This window comes from Octopus bimaculoides, chromosome 3 (assembly GCF_046866305.1).
Source record: "Octopus bimaculoides isolate indiv1 chromosome 3, ASM4686630v1, whole genome shotgun sequence".
In the NCBI taxonomy this organism is placed as follows: domain Eukaryota; kingdom Metazoa; phylum Mollusca; class Cephalopoda; order Octopoda; family Octopodidae; genus Octopus; species Octopus bimaculoides.
The window spans coordinates 137,145,631-137,171,355 of NC_142930.1; the positions used below are offsets into that span (position 1 = coordinate 137,145,631).

A 25,725-nucleotide genomic window follows, 5' to 3' on the forward strand; every position below is an offset into this window, starting at 1 on the left:
AGCATGGAAAGCGGACGTTAAATGATGATGATGATGATGTATGTATATATATGTATATATATATGTGTGTGTGTGTGTGTGTATATATATATATATATATATATATGTATATAAAAACATACAATGAAGATTATCTATATCATTACATTTTTTTCAGTCAGGAATACCCATATCACTATGTATGTCAATGGTGCTCTATTGTGATAGGTAGAAACTCCAAGCAATGTAAAATATGGCCCAGACCATGTTTACCGGCATGAACGTCAGACTTCAAAAGGTAGTTAACCATTTAATGGTTTTAGTAAATTTATACAGAAAAAGTAAGCATAAATAAAAGTCAACTTCATATTTAAACCATTATTTTTTCTGTAAAAACCTTTTCTGACATTAAATGAGTCAACTTCCAGTACGAATGTTTACGTTTTGTACATCTTTTTGCAAGAAAAAAAAAAAAAAAAAAAAAATTCAAAGGAATTCTGAAAAGGAGCTACTCATGTAATTTACACACCCCTTAGAGTTTATTTTTATTTTTGCGAAAAATGTACGTAAGTTACATGGGTTTTTACAGTAATAACTTATCATGCAGTACTGCAGCTACTTTACACTGGTGAGTTGTTCTTATATTGTAGTATCTATTTGCAGCTAGATAGACTGAGCCATTTAAGCTAAACAGCTGTTAAGCTAAACACTTACTTTGTCATTTTGATCTGTGAAACTATCTTAATCCCTGAAAAACCAATGTACAGTCGAAATTCCAGGCAGCTATTTTATATATTAAGTTTATTTTTGTTTGTTTTCAGCAAAATTTCCTTTATCATTTTTGTAGTTCTTATACATAAATCATTTTCTTATTTCAGTCATTTTCCTTGGCAGTTTCCACTCTCCTGAGATCATATTTGAACAACTTTCCGTTCTTTATATGTTTCCAAGGTAAGCATCAATATAGTTTGCTAATTAACCAATAAAAATATTTTTTGTGACCTTTAATGGGTTGTTGAATTATCACCATGTGTTGTGGCTGGATTTGCCAGGAGAAATAGTAAGTAAAGCAAAATAATTCAACCAGGAACTGAACCTTTGTTGCAAACTTAAGTAAGCAGCTACAGTGTGGAAGAGTCAGTCTAGCCATTTAATAATGCACAGCACTGTTAAATTTATCTTTAAATTTAAATTAATTTTAAGGGAAGTTAGCATATTTGGCCACACAACTACAGCCTAGTCACTGATACAGCTCTACTGCAACTCTGTCAGTGACCAGGTTGCAGTTGGGCAACAAAAACCTTTCACACACATGCACACACACACACACACACACACACATGCACACACACACACACACACACACACACACACATCATCAGTTTTCCATGCCAGCATGAGTTAGACAGTTTGACTGGAGCTGGTAAACCCAAAAGCTGTATCAGGATCCAATCTGATTTTGGCTCGGTTTCTATGACTGGATGCCCTTCTTAATGCCAATGACTCCATAGAGTGTAGTGGGTATCTTTTATTATATGTCACCAGCACGGGTACCTCTTGCGTGTCACCAGCACAGGTTCCTTTTACATGTTACTGGCATGGGTGCCATTTATGTATCACCTGCACAAGTGCCTCACTGGCATGAAATAAATTTAACACGTGGTCTTAAATCAAGTCACTTGCTAGACAAGTACAACTCTGAAATTACAAACTTGGTTGATTGAGAACTTAACACCCACCAGTCAATGATTCAATGATGCCAGTTCAGAAAACAATTGAAAAATCAAGTTTCATGCCTGTTCTGCAATTGGAATAGCTGTTTAGTGTTAGATTTTTTTGTTGTTGTTCTTAAATTTGTTTTGTTTTTTTTATCTTTTACTTGTTTCAGTCATTAGACTGCGACCATGCTGGGGCATTACCTTAAATGTTTAGTCGAATGAATGAATTGACTCCAGTACTTCTTTTTTAAGGCTGGTACTTATTCTGTCAGTCTCTTTTGTCAAACCACTAAGTTACAGGGACACAAACACACCAACACTAGTTGTCAAGCAGTGGTGGAGGTACAAACACACACATACACAAACACACACATACACACACACACACACACACACACACACACACACATACATACATGCGATGGGCTTCTTTCCGATTCCATCTACCAAATCCACTCACAAAGCTTTGGTTGGCCCAAGGATATAGTAGAAGAAACTTGCCCAAGTTGTCATGCAGCAGGACTGAACACAGAACCATGTGGTTGGGAAGCAAGCTTCTTTATTTCATAAATATATGCCACCTCCGCTACTAGCTTGGTTACCTAGATAATGGAAGCTATATACTACCTCCAGCTTACCCCCTTGACAGTTGACGCAGGTTACTTTCTGTACATTTTCAGCTTTTATTGTACCTGTGCATCTTCCACAGACAAAAGCTGTTTTCCCTGTTAACCTTCCTCTGATATTGCTGTACTTCTTATGTGTCCTAAGCTTACTCGGGTGCATCTTATGTAGTTTCTACCTATGCCTTTTCTACAGATCAAGCAGGGCCATCTACCTGAAGGGATTTGTGATTTGTCTTGCTGCAATAATTAACAGCATCTACAGACTTTGAGTTATTTTTTCTCATTTAACTGTCTTTATATTTTATAGATATCAAGATTTCTTTTCTGATTCCCCTACTAATTAAAACCCTCTCTTGATGATTAGATTCTCTGTATTTTCTTTTGTAGATATCGTGCAAGGTCATTCCATTTTCTGTTGCCATATTTTCCTACTGGAACAATGGAACGAGTTGAGAATGAGGGTGAAATACCTACAGCAAAAGTAAATACTTATTTTTTTTTAGTTATAATGAGCATCATTTTTTTGAAATGATAATAATTGAAGAGTGAATGATTAAATGCATTCCAGATATAACAATACCATCCTTTTTATATTACTTGGGCTACATTGTTCAATGCGTTGCCCATTTTCTAAGGTGATAGAATGTATTTTGAAACAGATTTGACTACTCTTTCTAGCAAAGTGTGCAATCGTAGAGAAGTTGGCTTAGTAAGAGATAATCTCTCTCTATATAAAATTCTTTGTCTCTCTGTCTGTCTGTTCCCTATGCATTCTCAAACAGCTCAACCAAATCAAACAAAATTCTACAAGGTAATACTATTACACCCCACGAGTATCAACATGTAATTTTTATTTTCATTTGGATTAAAACAATATAATATTTTCTTGAAAATAATCTTTCTATAGTCAACTATAGTACAGGACATTTTATACCATCACCACAACGTCAGATTTTGTATATGAGTGTGTATGTGTCTGTCAGTGTGTTTGCGCATTCATTATATACAACATAGTAAAGGACATTTTATACCACGACCACAATGACACATTTTGTATATGAGTATGTGTCTGTCAGTGTGTGTGTGTTTGCATGATCGTTATGTATGTGATAGTAAAGGACATTTTCTACCACCATGACAATGACACATTTTGTATATGAGTGTGTGTATGTTTGCACATTCATTACATAAATATATGTCTGTGTGTGTCTGTCTTAGTAAATGTCTGTGTTAGTGTATGTCTGTATCAGTGTATGTGTGATTGTCAATTACACTGATGTAAACTGGCTATATCAAAGAGCTATACTGGCTCCAGCTAATGAAATAGTTGATAAACTCAATCATGAACTTCTTCAAAAGTTAACGGATACATCAGAAATGATTTTTCTATCAATTCACACAACAGTTTATCAAGATTAGGCTGTTAAATACCCTGTTGAATTTCTGAAAACACTTAAACCTATTGGGATGCCACAGCATAACTTGACACTAAAGCTGGATGCCCCCATTATGTTGCTTAGGAATCTTGACCCACTTTGCCTGTGTAATGGAACTCACTTCATTGTTACTTCCATGAAGCCCTATATCCTACAGGCAACAATCATAACAGGTAATCACAAAGAAGAAAATGTCTTTATTCCAAAATTTCCTCTCATACCCACAGATGTTCCATTTGATTTTAAGAGGTTTCAGTTTCCAGTCAAACTAAGTTTTGGTATTTCAATTAACAAATCTCAGAGTCAATCCATCAAGGTAGTTGGACTTGATCTCTGTACTACATGTTTCTCCTGCAGTCAACTGTATGTTGCTTGCTTGTCGACTTGGAAACAGCAACAATTTATTCATTTGGACACCAACTAAAATTACACAATGAATATTGTTTACCCTGAGATCGACAGATTTTCAGTTCGAAATTCTATTATCATTACAATTTGGATATTTTTAAAATAAAATATATATGTTTTGAAATAATTATTATAAAAAAATATATATCTTCATATTTATTGTTTACTAATCTGAATAAGAACAGCACAAACCGGGCAATGCCAGGTAATTCAGCTAGTAGTTTAATAAGATGAAAGACAGAAATATATTTAGCTTGTTGTATTAAACCAATAATCTTGTATCTCTCACATTTTCTATATTTATAAATAAAAACAGAAGAGATGTGTGTTATACTTTAAATATTAATCCTTATCTGAGAATTTATAATTGTTTTTCTATTTACAACAGACTTTGGCCAGCCTAATGTCTCATATTCCATTTACTACAAAAGGACCAGCACAGATAACAATATTTGACATCCATGCCCTTCAGGAACGCTTTTACTTTTCTGACACAGTCATTCCAAGGTAAAACTGATGATTTAAAAAAAAAAAATTATTATTTAAAGAACAAATAATTATTAGTACCTACTTTCAGGTGTAGATCTGATATAGTAATAAGATGGTTTAAAGTGAAAACAACGTTGGAAAATAAAGGATATGAGCAACCTTTATTGTCTAAAATTATAGAACAATGTGAATACACACACACACATATACATTTTGTTTTAACAGACAGTTTTTTTTTTATAACTGTATAGCCTACTTGTTGCCAACCATTGCCTGTTTCCAAAGAAGGTAATATTTCCCCATGACCAGACATCTTTCCATGAAATATTGGAAATGGACACCACTTGTATGATGATGATGATGATGATGATGATGGTGGTGGTGGTGTTGGTGGTGGTGGTGATGATGATGATGCTCATTTCCGACTATTAGGCACTGACTTGGAAATACAACCACTCACATGTATATGTACACACACACACACACACACATACACATATCATCATTGCTTTAATGTCCGCTTTCCATGCTCATGTAAGTTTTGTTGAAGCAGATTTTCTATAGCCAGATTCCCTTTCTGTTGCCAACTCTCATTTGTTTCCATATTAGGTAATATTCCCCATTACCAGATATGTTTTTATGGAAGAATGAGAATGAAGAACATAAAAACATCGCTTGCTTGATGACTTTCATTTACAACTATTACATGATTTCAATGCCAGAAAACAGTAACACATACATACATGCATGCATGCATGCATACATACATACATACATACATACGCATATGATATACATATGATATATAGGATGGGCTTCTTTCAGTTTCTATTTACCAAGTCTATTCACAAGACTTTGGGCAGTCTTGGATTATAGTAAAAGACACATGTCCAAGGTGTCATGCATTGAGACTGAACTTAAACCCATGTGATTGGGAGATGAATTTCTTACCTACACACCAATACCTGTGCCTATTTTATGCGTGTACACACACATGTATGTATGTATGAGTGTGTGTGTATATATATATATAGGTTCAAAAAAACAATAACAAAAAAACAACAAAGTGAGGACATGATACGGATAGTGTTATTGGACGCTCAGGAAAGGAAAGAGAGAGTGTATGACGTTTTGGGCGTAGCCCTTCATCGGAAAGATGGAAAGTTTGGAGAATGGAAGAACGGAGAAAGAGGAAAATGGTACCGATGCCAACGAGGTTACATTGTGAAAAAACCAGAAGAGGAGGTGGTGGGGGAAAAGTTCTTTCTAAGACAGGAGAGTGAAAAAGGGAGATGAATATCTGCGTGCGCGAGAGTCTGCGAGTGTGTGTGTGATAACAGAATGTGTGCGTGCGTATGTATGTGTGTGTGTGTGTGTGTGTGTGCATGGTTTGGTGGTTTATCTGTTAGTGTGTTTGTGTGTGTGTGTGTGTGTGTATGACATAGTGGAAGAAATTAGTAGCAGGAATGGTTGGTGGACGCTTATAGACAGTGTAGGTAGAAAGTCAACAGGCGGTTTTTTGAGTATGTGTGTGTTCGTGTTTGTGTGGGGTTGTAGGTGTTGGGTACGTGTGCATGTGTGTGTGTATTTTGTATGTGCGCGTGTGTGTATGTGTATGTTTTTGTGCGTGTGTTTGTGTGTATGTGCGTTGCTGTGTATGTGCGTGTGCATGTGTTGTTTATGCCCATGTGTGTGTGATTGTATGCGTGAGCGTGTAGTGTTGGTGAGAAGTGTGTGTGTATGTGGGTGTGTGGATGTGCGTGTGTGTGTGTTTATGTGTGTCTGTATGTGTGTTTGCGTGTGTGTGTGTATATTTTTTGTGCGTGTATGTGTATATTGTGTTTTCGTGCGTGCGTGTGTGTTATGTATGTGAGTGAGTATTGTGTATGTGAGAGGTGTGTGTGCATGTGTGTATATGTGTATGTGTGCATGTGTGTATATGTGTATGTGTGCATGTGTGTATGTGTGTTGTGTGTGTGTGTGTGTGGTTTTGTGTATGTGAGAGGTGTGTATGTGTGTGTATATATGTGCATTCGTCTATATGTGTGTGTGAGGGCACGCATGTATGTTTGTCATGTATGTGGGCGGTATATATGTAAGGTGTGTGGGAGGTGTGTGTGTAGGTGTATGTGAGGTATGTGTGAATGGGGGTATGTATGGGTTGTCAGGTGTGTGGGAGGTATTTGTGAATGGGGGTATATGTGGGCTATGTGTGCTTGGGTGTGTGTGTGTGTGTATGTTTGTGTGATTGTTAGCGTGTGTGTGTATGTGCAAGTGTGCGTGTGTATGTGCGTTTGTATAAGTGTGGGCGAGTCTGAGCGTGTGAGTGCATGCATATGTGTTGTGTGTGTGTGGTGTGTTGGGGGTAGGTGTGCTTACATGTGTGTGTATGGGTGCGTGTATTTTTTGTGTGGGTATGTGTGCATGTAGGTAGGGGTGAGATAAAAAGTGGAAAAATGTAGTGAGTGTAATAACAAGAGAATAATGGATATAATGTAAAGGGGACGAGGGGGGGTTAAAAAAAATAAAAATAAATAAATAAAGAAAAGTGTTGCATAGACGTAAAGGGGAGAGTCATAAGGAGGAGGGGGCTGCGTTGAGTCCGAAGGGGAAAGAAGAATTAAGGTTAAAAATGTAGCGTTGCTCCAAGTGGAGTCGCGAGGGAGTGGACCCATGGTGCAGGGCGAGGCCAAAAACGGAGATGTTAGAGGGAGAGTGGTTGGCCAAGTGGAAGTGACGGGCGACGGGGGAGTCCGAACCTAGCCGAACGTCCCTTAGGTGTTCGGTGAAACGGTCGGCCAGCCGGCGGCCCGTCTGCCCCACGTAGAGTTGGTTGCATAGGGTGCATTTGATGCAGTAAATAAGGTTGGAGGAGGTGAAGGTGAAACTGTGTGGAATGTGAAGAGTTTGTAGGTTCGATCCGGTGACAGAGGTAGTGTTGGTGATGAAGGGGCAGGTGTGACAGCGGGATCTGGAGCACGGGAAGGAGCCGGGTGGGGGTGGGGAGGAAGAGGAGAAGGTACTGCGGACCAGTAGATCGCGTAGGTTGCGGGCGCGTTTGAAAGCAGATAGGGGTGGGTTGGGGAAAATGGGGTGGGTAGTGGGATCGAGCTGAAGGCGACGGAAGGCCCGTAGGATCCTCCGACGAAGGGGTAGGGTGGCAGGGTGGAAACGGAGTGGGAAGGGGGTACAGTTAGGGGATTGGTGTGGGGGAGGAGAGAGGGCGGTGGTGCAGTCGATTCGACGAGCGCGGGCGAGGGCGGTGGTGCGGTCGATTCGACGAGCGCGGGCGAGGGCGGTGGTGCGGTCGATTCGACGAGCGCGGGCGAGGGCGGTGGTGCGGTCGATTCGACGAGCGCGGGCGAGGGCGGATTGGACAAGGTGGGAGGGGTATCCTCGATGCATGAACAGACGAGCAAGATACTGGGACTGGGTCTCGAAATCCTGGTCCAGGCTGCACAAACGTCGGAGGCAGAGGAACTGGGAGTAGGGGATGGCCCGTTTGGTGTGGAATGGATGGGAGGAGGAGAAGTTGAGGTAGAGGTGGGAGTCAGTGGGTTTGAAGAAGGCGGAGGTAGTTAGAGAGTTGGAGGCGGGGTTGACGGAAAGAGAGATGTCGAGGAAGTTAACAGAGGTGTCAGAGATGGTAGAAGTAAAGTCAAGAGCAGGGTGGAAGTTAGAGAGGAAGGAGATGAAAAGGCAGAGCTGTTCGCGGGAGAGGGAGGTGGCTCCTATACAGTCATCTATGTAGCGACCATATATATATATATATATATATATATATATATTTATTTATTTATTGATTTATTTATGCGTTTCAGCCAAGTGGCTGCGGTCATGCTGGAGCAACACCATGAAAAGGGAATGCTTATAGCACCTAGGTTTCCCAAGCGGTCACCCATATAAGTACTTCCTCTTCTGTACATATATGGATCATTCTCCATTGGTTTCAATGCTGTGAATTTAATTGTTTGATCAGCTGAACTACCTTCTCATTGAATTAGTGTGCATCCAAAAGCTTTGGAAGAAGGCACTTTTTGCATATTGGTTTCACATTTTGGCACAAGGCTGGCAATTTCAGGGGAGAGCACAAGTCAATTACATTGACCCTAGTGATCAACTGGTACTTACTTTATTGACCCCTAAAGGATAGAAATAAAGTTGACCTCAGAACATAAAGTCAGATGAAATGATGCTAAGCATTTCGACTAGCATGCTAACTACTCTCAGCTTGTTGCCATAGGGTATTTTTCATATTACTTCATTCCTGTACTGTGGAATTGAATCTGGGATCATGTGGTCTGCTGTATTGAGAGCAGTGTGTAAAGTTGGAATTTTCAGTTACATTAGAACATTCACAAAATATACATACATTCATTCTAAATTTAAAACTCAACTATTTTGTTTTGTTTCTTTCTTCACAGACTGGAGTCTGCCATTCCTTTGATGAAACTTGAATTGGAGAATATGTTTGGGTGTAATAACTACACAGTAGCTTTCCCAGATGATGGTGCCTGCAAACGCTTTCAACGCTATTTTCCCAATGCAGACACCATAATCTGCAACAAGATACGAAATGGTTCAAAAAGAATTGTTCAAATTAAAGATGGTAGGTCCTTTAATGTACACAGATAAGAAGAAAGAACAAGGAAATGGCTGTGTATGGAAAGGATACTAGAGTGAACTTCCTTAAACATACAAAATGTTCTGGGTGGGCTTATGAAAAATGTAGTGGTTTGAGAGGTTAACTAATTTGGCAGCTACATTTAAGTGAAAGTGTGTATGGAGGGAGCTAAAGAAGGAGGAATTGTTGGAATCTTGAAAGTAGAATGTAGATTCAAGATGTAAATATATGAGGTGGTATCAAAGAGTTCCAGGATTAGTTATGTTTAATGAAAAAAATAACATATCTACCTAAGTTTTAACATCATCTCCTTCAAAATAGTCACCTTGCCACTCCCAGCATCCTTGCCACTTTTGGAATCTGACCTGGCAGTTGTTTTCCATGAAGGAGGCAAGGACCTTCTGCAATTCACTCTGGATTTTGGCAACAATGTTAAAACAATGACTTTTGAGATGGAAGTCCACAGGTGCTAAATTTAGTGAATAAGGTGGGTGCAGAAGCAATACCATGTGTTTTTGGTCAAAAACTCACAAGTGAGGAGAGCTCAGTGACAAGATGCATTGTCATTGTGAAGAATCCAATTCTTCATGCTCCACAGATCTGGTTGCTTTCATTGAATGTCCTCCCTCAGACATTTCAAAACATTGCAGTAGAACTTTTGATTGATGGTCTGGCCTTGGGGGATGAATTCTCAATGCACAATACCACTTTTCTGGGGGGTGACACTTGTGGTACATCTTCCAGATTGCTCATCATCTTTCAGGGATATCCTTCCTCTTCTGAAGTACCTGTGCCACACAAAACATTGTGTACAACCCATTGCCTCATCGTCATAAGCTTGCCAAAGCAGTCTTCATGTCTCTGTAGCAGAATTCTCAAGTTTAACACAAAATTTCACATTGGCTCTTTGTTCTTGTCTATGACAAAATTGCAGACTACAGCATGATCACAAAAACACAAATTTCACAACTTGTTAAGTAAACACAACGATATCACTTGGCATACTGCCTCATGAAGGTCACTGCACATGCAACCATGTGCTGCCATCTGTTGGTGCACTACAGAACTAGTCCAGTAACTTTTTGATACCACTTTGTATTTTGTCACCTAGGAAGCATTAAATGGAAAAGGTTGCTCAGACTGAGTGATGATGACTACTATCAGATGTACATTGAAGAAGTTTCAGGAATTTAATAGTGTGCTAACGAGAGGAGTGATGCTAAAACTGAGAGAAAAATGTATACTGAATGCGTGAGACGTGTTCTGACTTAAGGAAATGAAACACACGTAATAAATGTGGAGTAGCAATAGAAAGCTGGAAAGAATGAAAATGAAAATGTTTCAGTGGTTGGGTGGAGTATCTTGGAGAAAAAGAGGATGATTAATAATAAATTGCAGAGCATGGTGAGATCAGAAGTGGCAGTGAATGTTGTGAAGAGAAATGGGATGGGATGGCCGAGTCATCAGCTGAGAAAGGATTGAAATGACTGGGTGGCAAAAATCAACAAAATGAATGTGGAACAGAATAGCAGTGGGGAAATACTGTGAAATACATGCTTAAAGGTGATGGAGGAGGAAATGAAAGCAAGGGAGTTGCTGAATGGAATATAGAAAATAGGGCAAAATGGAGAAAATTGTCATGGTATTCACAAGGCTAACCTTTGTCAAGGAATGGAAAATGGCCTTAAAAGACTTGTATGGGTATGACAATACATAAAAATGTTTTCTCTTAGTTCTTTTCCTATGAACTACAACCCTTTTTTCTCTATTTTAAAACCATTGGCACTGTCCTTTATTCTTGTATTTGTTCTGTTGTACACATATACAAGTGTTTTTGTTATTTTCTTTCTTTGTACACACACTGCTATTCAAAAATCCCAGTTCCCTAATCTCAACTGCCTCGATCTCCACCATCTCTTCTCATGTCGCTGTCCTTCAAGAGTAGCATCTTCTTTGTCTCCTTTTTTTTCAACTATATCCTTACTATATTGTGTGTAATATGCTTTGGTATGTTAGTTGGTATGTGTATTCATGTTTGATGTTGTATAATATATGTGTATAGATGTCTTTACCTATGTAATTTATATGTTTATATATATATACACAAGTGTCAGTAGTTACGCCTTATACAAATATAAGCTACCTCTTAGTTCTCAATCACTTTAAAACAATCTTTTCCTTTTTAGTAGTGGGTTTCTTTTACCACTAATTATAGTGTTTTGCTGCCACTGTTACTAATTGTTAACACAGTTACAAGGTTTGGAATAATGAAAGAGCCATTCTTAAACTTCACAAATAATTTAACATAATTAAGAGCAAGTACGTAAGCTTCATATGAAGCTATACATGAATGTGAAAAGTTACATACAATTTAGTCTTGTTGCATTCTGCATGGAAATATGGAATAGAAAGATGTATGAAAGAATTTCATACTACAATTGGGTTCACTTGTAGTGTAAGAGAAATCTGTACACATGTTGTGTAACATGAAAGGCTTGACGCGTAATGTTGCTCCAAAAAGTCATTTTCTTTTGTCTAGGCGACGTGTAGTCAAGATTAGCTGCTCTCTAACACAGATGTGCTCAGGTTGAAATTCAGTGAAATAGAGAGGGCAAAGAACTGCAACCATCCAATATATAGCCTCAAAGACTGTTGGTTCCCCTTGGTGAACAAAGACCTTCCAGAACATTCTATGACTCAGTGGTATTACTAAAAGGGACATAAATCTGCTATTCTTGGAAGTTTCTAGAACGTTCACCAAGAGAGGTCACTGTAATTTTATCCCTGACTTCTGGTGAACCGTAAATAATACAATGACAGAAGCTGTTTCAATTTACGTCACACCTACAGCACTCCCTTGGCAGAACCAGAACAGTCAATAACAAAGAATGAACTGTAGGTGAGAAACAGAAAAGTAAGCTAAGGCATAGGTAGCAACAAGGCATATAAAAGAATGTGTGCAAACATGGAACAATGCAAGACAGGAAAAAGGTTAAAGCATGTAAACTATGCATGTGAAAAATACAAAAGCATGTAACCAAGAAGGCAAAACAAACCTAAGAAAAGTCTATTTAAAGTGTACAATTTGTTAAGTAAAAGGAAGTAAGCAGTTCATGTTTATGTGAGAAAGTTTGATCACTATGTCACACACAGTGGGAGAACTGTGCATTGGCTGCAAAAAACTGTCCAAAACCATTTACATTGAACTCTACTTTAGAGACTGGAACTTTTCCTTGCTTGCGCATTGTATTGCATTTCTGTTGTCTGTTTTTTTTCACTTTTCTTTGCATGTCACTTTCTTTTGCAGGACCTTACCTATGTATACTCTCTACTCTTTTACTTGTTTCAGTCATTTGACTGCGGCCATGCTGGAGCACCGCCTTTAGTCGAGCAAATCGACCCCAGGACTTATTCTTTGTAAGCCTAGTACTTATTCTATCGGTCACTTTTGCCGAACCGCTAAGTTACGGGGACGTAAACACACCACCATCGGTTGTCAAGGGATGTTGGGGGGACAAACACAGACACACAAACATATACACACACATACATATATATATATATATATATATATATATATATATATATATTAGAGGTAGTCGATAGCTTCCGCTATCTGGGTGACCAAGTTAGTAGTGGGGGTGGGTGCACTGAAAGTGTAACTGCTAGAATAAGAATAGCTTGGGCCAAGTTTAGAGAGCTCTTACCTCTGCTGGCGACAAAGGGACTCTCACTCAGAGTAAAAGGCAGACTGTATGACGCATGTGTACGAACAGCCATGTTACATGGCAGTGAAACATGGGCTGTGACTGCTGAGGACATGCGTAAGCTCACAAGGAATGAAGCCAGTATGCTCCGCTGGATGTGTAATGTAAATGTGCATACCTGTCAGAGTGTAAGTATCTTGAGAGAAAAGCTGAACATAAGAAGCATCAGTAGTGGTGTGCAAGAGAGACGATTGCGCTGGTTTGGACATGTGGTGAGAATGAATGAGGATAGCTGCATGAAAAAGTGCCACTCCCTAACAGTTGAGGGAACCCGTGGAAGAGGTAGGCCCAGGAAGACCTGGGCTGAGGTGGTGAGGCAAGACCTTCGAACATTGGGCCTCACCGAGGCGATTTCTACTGACCGAGACCTTTCGAAATGTGCTGTGCGTGAGAAGACCCGGCAAGCCAAGTGAGATCGTTGCCAGGGCCCCTGGACTGGCTCTTGTGCGGGTGGCACATAAGATGTACCATCCTGAGCGTGACCGTTGCCAGTACCGCCTGACTGGCCTTGTAGGGTTTTCGAGCGAGATCGTTGCCAGTGCCCCTGGACTGGCTCTTGTGCGGGTGGCACATAAAAGACACCATTTCGAGCGTGGCCGTTTTCGTGCGGGTGACACGTAAAAGCACCCACTACACTCTCTGAGTGGTTGGCGTTAGGAAGGGCATCCAGCTGTAGAAACTCTGCCAATTTAGATTGGAGCCTGGTGTTGCCATCCGGTTTCACCAGTCCTCAGTCAAATTGTCCAACCCATGCTAGCATGGAAAGCGGACGTTAAACGATGATGATGATGATGATGATGATATATACGACATGCTTCTTTCAGTTTCTGTCTACCAAATCCACTCACATGGCTTTGGTCGGCCCAAGGCTATAGTAGAAGACACTTGCCCAAGGTGCCACACAGTGGGACTGAACCCGGAACCATGTGGTTCGTAAGCAAGCTACTTACCACACAGCCACTCCTGTGCCTATATGTACATATTTTTGAATATTGTGTATATTATGTTAACTTGTTTCAACATTCATACACACATGCACCACATTCTATGATTTTATTTGCTTTCTCATTGCTCCAGCAGGAAAGCAATTTCAGCCTCTGCAAGCAACCTAGAGTTCTTGCAGACTAACAACACTTTTTCCACTGCTCATGTCTCAGCAGCCAACATTACATCTCAAACACTTTGATTTTTGCATCCTGTAATTTCCAGTTTCATGGACGGTTGTTATCACGTTTGCATGTCAGACATTCTGTGTCTCAGAATTTTGCTGTTATTTTTACCTTTTCATGTATATTTTGTGCATATTCTGCATAAATTTGCTATTCTTGGAAGTTTCTAGAATGCTCGCCAAAAGAGGTCACTGTGGTTGGATCCCTGACTTCAAGCGAACTGTAAAAAATACAATGACTGAATCTGTTTCAATTTGCATCACACCTACACCTTCCTCTCTTGATTGTGTAAATATATGTACATACATAAGTGTGAATCATTATACATCAAACAATATACATTCTTTTAACTTTAACTTTTTATTCTAACTACCACCTTTTTTCTTCACTGAGATAAATTTGCTTAATATTCTGGCACTCACTTTTTCTTTTTACCCTCTTCAACTTCATTTTCAGTGTTCCACTTTTTTTCTCAACTCTTCAAAGAAGGATCCTGACAGAAACATTATTACTTCTGGAAACAATTTCCGTTTAAAAAAAACACTGTATCATTGTTCTCTATATATTATTGTAACAGTACATTCCTACATACCTATTTTTGTGTTTTGTGTAATGCTAAGGAAAGTAACTCAAATAGAAAATGAAATAAACAGCTGTTAGATATGGCAGTGGAGTTGTTGGTAGTTATGTTGGCATTGATAAGGGTGAAAGGGAAAGATACAGAGAGAAGGAGAGTGAGGCAAAGAAAAGAAGGCTGGAAATAGAGGGATCAATGAAGAGATAGAGGAAGTAAGATAAGATCCTAAAAAGTGAGAAACTGAGTAGGAGTAAAAGTAAACGTGGCAAGAGAAAGAGCAGAAAGTCGAAAGATTTAAACATGAAGTGGGGGGGGGGGAAGAAGAATATGAGCAGCAAAGTTTGTGACATCACTGTGTCTTGTAGTTATTACCTTTTTTCATCCCTCTGTTCTCTTTGCATTTGTTTGAGGTGTTTTTTGAAATATGTCTTAGTATATAAAACAACAAAGTGTATATAAAACTCATTGAAAGTGTTATTTCATTATAAGAAATAAAAAAATGCAGAGATTTTCTCTGTATGTGTATGTGTGTGTGTGTACACATGTGAAGACTGAGAATGGATGTGTAACTAAAGATGCAGTCATGTTAAGGATATTTGTAAATATCAGTAAATATCATGAGATAATTGTTGCAAATATAATAACATAATTAGTTTAAATTAAGTGTGATATGTATATGTATGTGTGTGTGTGTATATATACACACACACACACACACACACACACACACACACACACACACACACACACACACACACACACACACACACACACACACATATATATATATATATATATATATATATATATGCATGTGTGTGTATCCTTTTATTTATTTAGTTTTTTACTGACTATTGGATTGCAGCCATGGTGAGATACTACCTTCAAGGGTTTAGTTGAATATATCAACCAGCCTCAGTAATTATTAAGTTTGGTACTTATTTTATCAATGTATATATGTCAAACCACTATGTTAAGGAATATCAACAACATCATTGTTTTAAGTACAGGAATGAAACACTCTCACACACATGCACATGCACACACAATGCATACACACACACACAATGAGCTTCTAGACTGTTTCTGTCTTCCAAATTTCAATCCACTCAAGGTCATAGTAGATGATAGTTGCCCAAGGTACAGCACAGTGGGGCTGAACCCCAAGACTACATGGTTGTGAAGCAAGATAGTCATTTCAGGACCTCTATTACTGATACAGTTTTTTTTTAGAAACTACAACTTAATGGGATAGCTACTATTCTTTGTTCACTGGAACTGTGGATTTGAGTCTACCCATATGAACTTTTCTCTGATATGAAAATAAGGATGGAATACAAGGTATTAAGATTTGTTAAAGCTTTACCAACATAATTGTACAGTAGAAATATTCACAAAAATTGTTATCATGTTATAAGAGACAGAGAACTCTGCTTTATGGCAGGACAGCTTGTTTCACAATGCTACTTGCTGAATTAAGACAGTAAGGAAGAAAGCCACTGTGGTAACAGAGTTTCACCTTGGTCAGTTGATAACACTGTATCAGTAGGATTGTAGTTCTCTTTTACAAAATTGGCCTTGCGTCTTGAAAGAAATCTTACTTGACAGTGAAAGAGTTTTTCTAGTCAAGATGGCAGTGTTTGGTGTGAAGGAGAATGATGGAGGCTACTGTGATGTTAGGGAAATTTATTCACAATGTTATTCAAACTTGACTCAATATTTCAACATAAATAAATCTTTGTAGTTTATTAACCATTTGATTACCATATTTCTGCTGAAATTCACTGCCTTTATTTCAATTAATTTTGAAATTACAAAGAATTTAGTAAAATTACTTTGTCATTATTAAGCTAGTGTTTGGAACATAAGTTAATATGAAATTTTGATAGATTATTTTAATTAAGATAGCTTTAAAACATGAAATATATATCATAGTTTGAAAATGGCTGTGTGTAAGTTGACATCAAAGGGGTTAAGCTATAATGCTTTAAGGATTCAGTAAAATAATTCTATTCAGACAGATTTCCAATTCATTAAAAAAATCTCTTTAGTGTAATATCCCTCATTCAGTAACATACAACAATATATGTTATACAGATGATTGGTATGATTTTGGTATGTAATGAAATGTTATATTGTTTACAAATTCACTAATTCTTTGGAGGGAGGTAGACCTGGAGTAGAACTCTTAAATCGCACCCCACCTAAAGGAATCATAATAACGGTGAATACTTTATTAAAGCCAAATGTTTTTTTTTCTATTTCAATAACATTGTGTTGGCCTTCATTAACAATCTTTCATCTAAACTATGAGTCACATGCTCTGCTATGGTGCACAACATAGGTAAGGTTCAACAGAAGTCACATGTGGCCTGTAGTGTAACTCAAAACTCCACTGCTAGATTATTTATTTCATGTTCATGGGTTCAAAACCGTGTTCCTACAGCCATAATGCATTATCCATGGTAAGGGGCACAGCTCAGTTATCTCAGTAAGACTGGCTGAGGAAGCAGAGTTTGTTCCAGTTTCATAGCTCAGTGGCATGGTTAGCAGTTAGGAAGGGCTTCCAAAGGTACAAAGCAATTGATTGAACAATATGCAAATGATTAAACAGTAAAATAGTAATATATTCACACACATGTTCACATATGCACATATAAAATGAGATGATGCACACTTTTGTTCTCAAATTGCCATTTATACATGTAATCTTGTTTAGGTTGTATATATATACATATATATATATATATATATATATATATATATATATATATATATATATATATATATATATATATATATATATATATATATATATATATATATATATATATATGTGTGTGTGTGTGTGTTTGTATATACAGCTATGGTGTATAAATGTGTGTGTATATACATACATACATATACACATATATGTATATATTTTTACACACACATGTCCACACCCATGCATACACATGTTAACAAATGCACACAGCTACATATATAAAAAAATTTTCTGTCACATTATTGCTTCATATTTTATATTCCCTTACAGGGAACCCAGAGGGAAAATCTGTCATCATAATTGACGATTTGGTTCTAACTGGAGGAACTTTGAAAGAATGTGGCAAGGTAAGTTGTATTATTTTAACCTAATGTCTGTAAATATATCTGTCTCAGGGGCTAAATTGTTTTGACAAAGTTTGGATAGGTATTACGTCAAAAGTTTTGAGCAAATTTGTATGGCCTGAATGGTGTAGTTAATAGTTTTTGAATATGGATCTATCGCTAACTATGAACCTTTTAATGGGCCAACAAGAGAGCCTCTATATGATCTCTCAGTCTGCAAACATCATTGTACTATCTTAAAAAAGATATTTGAATGATGTATACTGTCTGAAAAAACGAGAAAAATGGAAGGATAAAGGCTGGAACATAGGTTTGGTCATAGATTTACTCACACAGAACTGACCTGGGGTTAAATAATGACAGCCTTGTACAGAGGGCATCATGGTTGTGTGATGAGCTGGGTTTGATACCATTGCACAAGCACCATAATCTAAGGTTGATCAATATCTTATGAATGGAATTTTGGAGATGGAAGTTATGTTGATGTCCAGCTCTCTCTCTCTCTCTCTCCCCACCCCCTCTGAACTACCTCTAATGCCACCCTTCACTTACTCTCGCCTTTATTTCAGCACCTACTTCTACCTTTGTCCAGGAGTTTATACCTACTCCCTTTCTACATATCACAAAATGCCATTTTCCTTCTTACTAAAATTTTTGTCTTTTCTAGGTTCACCTTAAGACCTCTCAATTCTATATTTAGTTTCTATGCCTAGAATTTCCTCTCTGATTTCACTATAGATTCAGCTATGAGGATTTGACTGTCAGCATATAGGAGTTCCCATGGACAGTCAGTCTTAAGTTTCCCAGTAATGGCCTGTATGACTACGATAAATAGGAATGGACTGAGGACAATGCATTAATGGACTCCTACCTTCACACAACGAGAGGGTGTTGAAAAGTTCCTGGCTTTAAGGGTATCGCGATAAGGCCTGGTTGGAGGCCCAACCTTCCAAGTTCTTTTACAGGGCTCAGAAAAACTGAAGGACCACTGCAATGAAAGTAAAAATTGTTGCTCTTATTCTATAAAGTATAAAAGATTACTGGTTTTGTTTTATTCAATTTCTTTTGTTATATATTTTCAGATTTTGCTTGAACATGGTGCTGTTTCTATCAGTGCTTATGTAACTCATGCTGTTTTTCCTAAAAATTCTTGGAAGAATTTTGTTGACAGTGATATCTTTGATAACTTCTGGATCACAGACTCAATACCACATGCCCTTCAACTTGCTCAACATAAACCTTTCAAGCTACTTTCCCTTTGTGATGCCATTGCTGACTGCCTTCTGGGATATGATCTGTTACCGTGATCTCCTCTCACTTATCAGTAGCTGTTTTGTGTATAAATTTATTTGCTCATCTTTAATTTATCAGACATTCTTAACCTCACACAAAATATGGAAATGAAGAAAATGTACCTAATCATCTTATAACTTTGTCATTATGAGCAAAAACATTATACTATATATTGATGCCATTATTTTGTTAGAAGTAGAAGCTATTTATTTATTTATTTATTTTTTTTTTTTTTGTAATTATTGACTTAAAGAAAGGTGAGATTGATATAACAATTGATCACTGGTAGAATGAGATAAAATGAATCAAGAAAACAATTCTATTTAACCCATAATAAAGTGAAAAAATACAATATGAACCTCCCCGCCAGAAGTAAAAAAACAAATGATTATATGAGGTAGAATAAGAGTAATCGCCCACCCATCACATAGAATCGTGTCTGCCAACCAGTTTTTATTAGCAGCTGAAGCAAATCTACTTCATGTTATGTTGAGAAAGACTTGAATATCATCAAATGTTACTCCACTTCCCTATAACTTAGTGACTTTGTGTCCAAATAAGATATCAGTATTTCATAACAGACATTATTTAAAATTTATATAGATATATAAGTACAGTTGGATGTACTTGATGCCCTACAATTAAACCATTCAGTTTCAATCCTAATGTTAATTATGTTAAACTTCCATCATTGCTAGTAAACACAGTTACATTTGTCTTTGGCTTTAGAGCCTGTCAAGACGTCCACGGGGCTAAAGCCTTTGTGGATGCAAAATCATTGGTCACTTTATGACATAAACTTAACTACATATATATATATATCAATATCTATAAAACAGAAGATGTTTGTGTGTGTGTGTGTACGTGAATGTGGGTTATGCACGTCCACAAATTAGCACGCATGTCGCTCCAATTTTAAGAGGACATTGTTCATGACCCTATCTGTGTTTTTGTCAACTTTTTCTCACAGAGGCACCCGTGTATAGCTGTAAAAATCGATAAACTTTTACCAATTTTGAAGTTTGTTGACATGGCGAAATCAAATCTGTGCCAAGCGTCTAAAAAAAAAAAATGAAAAAGTGGAAGAGGGAGACAAAGCGGCTAAGGAAAAAAAAATTTCTCTCACCAAGACAGCGTCTAACAAAAAAAAAAAAAAAGGAATGAACAAGTGGAAGAGGGAGACAGCGTATTACGAAAGAAAATGTAGCTAAGGAAGACAGAGTAAAATGCATTTTTTTTCTTAAACATGAGATATAGTTTCAAATATAAGATGTTTTTGAAAGACACTATATTCTATAATAAGATTATATATACTTTCTCACATAACAATTAAAATATATTTATTTTAAATCATTTATTTATTTTAAACCGTTCATCTTTCTCCCCCCCCCCCTCTCACTCTCACACATACGCACATATACTACTTTGGGAGCAAAAGAGTTTTGTTTATATTTCACAACTATGAAACAAAAACGTATGTAACAATTTGTCAGTCACCCCCCCCCCCCCCCCCAACCCGTTTTTCGGACCACAAAAAGGGTTTGGTAATTTTTCAGATTAACACCCGCACGATTTCCACTAGGGTGTTACGGTTAGGATTAGGGTTAGGGTTACGGTTTTAGGGTTAGAGTTAACCTAGAAGGGACAGGCTCCTTATTTTTTGGTTAAGATTGTTGGTAAGCTTTCCTAAGTTACTCCAATCCAGATCCCCAATGCAAACCTTCAGATCAACCTTCTCCTATGCAGATCTCTAATGCAACATTTAAAAAAAGAGTCAATAAGTGAAAATAACCAATAAAGTGATTCCTTATGGGATTTCCCAATCAAATTGCCAGCAAACCATTTTCAGCCAAACCAATTTCAACGGATTTCGCTCAAATCTGATGTCGATGTTACTTATTTTGGTTTGAAATAAAGGACTTAATCATTTAATAATCCTAGCTTAATCCCGAGCAGCGCTGGGTTATACTGCTAGTATATGTACAGAGACACTGTTAGTAAGGTGAGGGTTGGCAATGAGTACAGTGAAGAATTTCGGGTAGAGGTAGGGGTCCACCAAGGTTCAGTCCTCAGCCCCCTCCTATTTATCATAGTCCTCCAGGCAATAACACAGGAATTCAAGACAGGGTGCCCCTGGGAGCTCCTCCTTGCTGATGACTTGCGCTAATTGCTGAGTCACTATCAGAACTAGAGGAGAAGTTTCAGGTGTGGAAGCAAGGACTAGAATCGAAGGGCCTTAGAGTCAACCTAGCTAAAACCAGAGTCCTAATAAGTAGGAAGGTAGACAAAACACAAACCCTTTTAGGTAGATGGCCCTGCTCGATCTGTAGAAAAGGCATAGGTAGATACTCTATAAGATGTACCCAGTGTAAGCTATAGACACATAAGGGGTGCAGCAATATCAAAGGAAGGTTAACTAGGAAGTTAGTTTTTGTATGTGGCAGATGTTCAGGAGCAATAAACACTGAAAATGTGCAGAAAGCAACTTCTGCCACATTCCAAAGAGAAAAACTAGACGTAGTTGATAGCTTCCACTATCTAGGTGACCAAGTTAGTAGTGGGGGGAGGGTGTGCTCTGGCAACGATCACGCTCGGACAGTGCTCTTGGATGGTTTGATAGGAGCTAGCTACTCGGTAAGCTGTCCAGGCTCCAATTGTCTGTTATGACATTGTTTCTACTGCTGGGTGCCCTTCCTAATGTCAACCACTTTACAGAGTATGCTGGGTGCTTATTATGTGCTACCAGCTTGGGTGCATTTATGCATCCCCAGCACAAGTGCATTTTATGTTGCATTGGCATCTGAAAAGGACAAGCTTATATATATGGATGACTGCACCTTTACTTAGCTTCACATGTCTTCTCAAGTACAGCAAATTGACACAACTCTCAGCCCTTTGTCATTTCCTCAGTGTGGCCCAGCATCCAAAGATCCTTTCACACCACTTCCTCCCATGCCTTCCTCCTAGGTCTACTCCTTCCACAGGTTCCCTCCATAATTAGAGCTCAGCACTTCTTTATGCTGCTGTCCTCATCCGTATTCATCACATGACCAAACCAGTACAGTCTTCTCTCTTGCACACAACATCTGATGCCTCTCATACTCAGTTTTCTTCTTAAACCATTTACACTCTGCTCTATGTGCACTCTGACATTATCTATCCAGCAGAGCATACTAGCTTCATTTCTTTCAAGCCTTCGCAAGTCCTCTGTAGTCATAGCCCATATTTCACTGCCATGTAGCATAGCCGTACGTACACAGGCATCATGCAATCTGCCTTTCACTCTGAGGGAGAGGCCCTTAGTTACCAACAATGGTAGACGCTCTCTGAACTTTGCTCAGTTTCTTCTTATTCTAGCAACTACTCTTGTTTAAGAATAATATACATACATACCTACATACCTACCTACCTACCTACCTACCTACCTACCTACCTACCAACCAACCAACCAACCAACCAGGTGAAGGTTTGAGGTTGGCTGCTGGAAGAGTGTCTGACCATAGAAAAATCTGACTCAGTAAATTCCGTTGGGCCCATGCAAGCCTACATATGTATGTGTGTGTGTGAATAATATGTGAGTATGTTTGTATGTATTTATACATGCTGTAGGTATATATTGAACACTTGTATCTAAAATTATAAACTTGGCATACAAATACACCAACTTATCCATTTATCTGAAACTCAAATTTTCATGAGTTACATGTTTCACAACTATAGTTATATATATGTGTGTGTGTGTGTGTAAATATATGGTTTCGTATATAAATGCATTTATCAGAAATGTCTACTTTTAATTATCTGTATTTCACATTGAATTTATTTCTGCCTCTTCACTAAACCTCCATTTTTCTATAATTTCCCACTTGTATGTAGTTCAGCATTGAAGTTCAACTACTTTGACTTAGTTTTGTACCTTCTTTTTTCTACACCTTTGTACATGCACTAGTATACTCTATTGTCCTTGTAGATAGATCCCATACTAACCTCTTTATTCAATTACATTACTCCAAATATTCTAGATGACATTGAAAAACTTTGGGGAAAAATTCATTCCATCAGTAAGCAAACCTTTGGTCACCAACTTGCTACAACTTCAGTGTCTTCTTTCTTTCTCGTAATTTACTTTACTGTTTCTCATTATTTATTTACTGTACAAAGAAGGTTATTATTCCTCAACCTCACACACACACACACACAAAGGCGTATCCAGCATAGTTAAAAAAAAGTTGCCTTTTATTTGTTTCTAGCCCCTTTACATTTATATTATTGGACCATTTCTGTTTTTGTTATCTTTACACAAATATATTTCAGCTAGATAACCCTATACCAAATCACTCCAGAATGTGTGACAAAAAATACATTGACAAGAATCTTTGTAAAAATTGGAGGTTTTATGCTTTGTATTGTATTCAATCACAATAAATATAGCTTGAATAAATAACAGCTTATATGAACATAATTTATTATATTTTCCTTTTTCTTTATTTGTGTTTGCTGCTTCAATAACACATCTTATTGGGTTGTGACAGTGGAATATTTAATGATTTCTCAACTGACAAAACAGGTTTCAGCATTAATTCCCAAGTAGGATAAATATGATAATAGTGTCAAGTCCATAACTCATGAAAACAAAATTACCAAGCAAAAACAACTAAACTAGATGAGATTTGAAGGTTGCATAGAAAATTGCTGAAAAACGGGATGTATCAGGAGAATTTTTATATTTTTAGTTGTATATTAAACATAGAAGTAAGAAAGTAGGACAGTATTTGTCTCGTAAGTGAGTTTCATTGAGTGACAGAAACTGAACCTGCAGTACTAGTTCAATTCTTTGTTGAATCATGTTACTTACTCTTCATAACAGGGCTTTCTGGATATCATCAATCTCTACCAGATTGAATTTTGTTTGATGAACTACATGAAAACAAACATCAGTAGGGTCTCAGCCTCTCATTATAGATAAGGAGATAATTTAATTTTCATCATTTATAAGACATGTTGTAGAGATAATATGTTTAAGTAGGGATAGTTTTAGACTGTTAATTTGTGAATCTTGATTTCAGTTCCCCTGTAGGCACTCTGATTAGAATAGCTACCAAGTCATCTAAAAATTTTAAGGAAGGCATGTAAAAAGCATCATTTGAGAATGACTGATGCCAGTGTTGCCTGACTGGCACCCATGCTGGTGGCACATAAAATGCACCATTTGAGTGTAGTCAATGCCAGTGCCGCCTGACTGACACCCATGCTCGTGGCACATAAAATGCACCATTTAACATGGCTGATGCCAGTGCTGCCAGATTGGTACCCATGCCAGTGGCACATAAAAGCACCATTTGAGTGTAGCCAGTGCCAGTGGCACATAGAAACACCCACTACACTCTCAGAGTAGTTGGTGTTAGGAAGGGCATCCAGCTGTAGAAACCTTGCCAAATCAGATTGGAGCCTGGTGTGGCCTCCTGGCTTGCCAGTTCTCAGTCAAACCATCCAACCTATGCTAGCATGGAAAGCAGACATTAAATGGTGATGATAAAGTGAGCTAACTCCCTATCCAAAGGGAGATTTATCTTATTGGATTAATGCTATAAAATCAAAGCTAAACAACAACTCACAAAAAAAAAACCCTTGAGGTTTAGAAAGCATTTACATTGTAACAGATCAGTAGTTCTCAACTCTTTGTAGCTTGGTACCCCTTTCATGAAATGACATATTACAATCAGCTCAATCTGATTTGGCAGAGTTTCTACAGCTGGATGCCCTTCCTAATGCCAACCACTCCAAGAGTGTAGTGGGTGCATTTACATGCCACCCGGCACGAAGGCCAGTCAGGGTGTACTGGCAACGGCCACGCTCGAAATGGTGTATTTTACGTGCCACCTGCACAGGAGCCAGTCCAGCGGTACTGGCAACGATATTGCTCGAATGTCTTTTCACCTGCCACTGGCACAAGTGCCAGGAAGGCGATGTTAGTAACGATCATGCTCAAATGGTGCTATTTATGTGCCACCAGCATGGAAGCTAGACAGCTGGTGCTCTGGCAACGATCACGCTCGGACGGTGCTCTTAGTGATCCACTAGTACAGGTGCCATCACGATTTCACTTTCGCTTGCTCCAACAAGTCTTCACAAGCCAAGTTTAGTGTTCAATGAAAGAGAAGTTGGCAAGGGTGCCAGTCTACAAATTTAGTTCGATTTCGATTTCACTTGCCTCAACAGGTCTTTGCAAGCGGAGTTTAGTGTCCAATGAAAGAATGTTACGTGTAAGTGGGCTGGCTACATCCCTGGCAGGGGCCTTGGATTTTGGTCTCATGGGAATTCTTGCGAGACAGCTTGCTGAGTGCCACATACCAAATCTATGGCTGGTGCAAACTCCCTTCCAGACCTAAGGTAACATGGTGGTAGAACAATACTGTAGACAGGGTCATTAAAGCAAAGAAACAGGCTTGGAAGGCCTGGAAGAGTGGGAGTAGCAGGAAAAGGTATCAGATAGCCAAAAAGAAAGCTAGGAGACAGGTATATATAGCC

At 38.1% G+C, this 25,725-nt stretch overlaps 1 protein-coding gene across 1 annotated transcript in view; it reads left to right on the top strand.

Annotated features, from left to right (window-relative positions):
* Nucleotides 1-23,659, top strand: part of LOC106877469 (uncharacterized) — a 59,660-nt gene extending 36,001 nt beyond the window's left edge. Inside the window, exons 4-9 of the mRNA XM_014926375.3 lie at nucleotides 858-930; nucleotides 2,711-2,804; nucleotides 4,556-4,674; nucleotides 9,081-9,265; nucleotides 17,831-17,907; nucleotides 18,987-23,659. Coding sequence (XP_014781861.1) covers nucleotides 858-930; nucleotides 2,711-2,804; nucleotides 4,556-4,674; nucleotides 9,081-9,265; nucleotides 17,831-17,907; nucleotides 18,987-19,211 — 773 coding nt within the window. The 3' untranslated portion in view covers nucleotides 19,212-23,659. The remainder of the gene's footprint in view (nucleotides 1-857; nucleotides 931-2,710; nucleotides 2,805-4,555; nucleotides 4,675-9,080; nucleotides 9,266-17,830; nucleotides 17,908-18,986) is intronic.
* The last annotated feature ends 2,066 nt before the right edge of the window (nucleotides 23,660-25,725 follow it).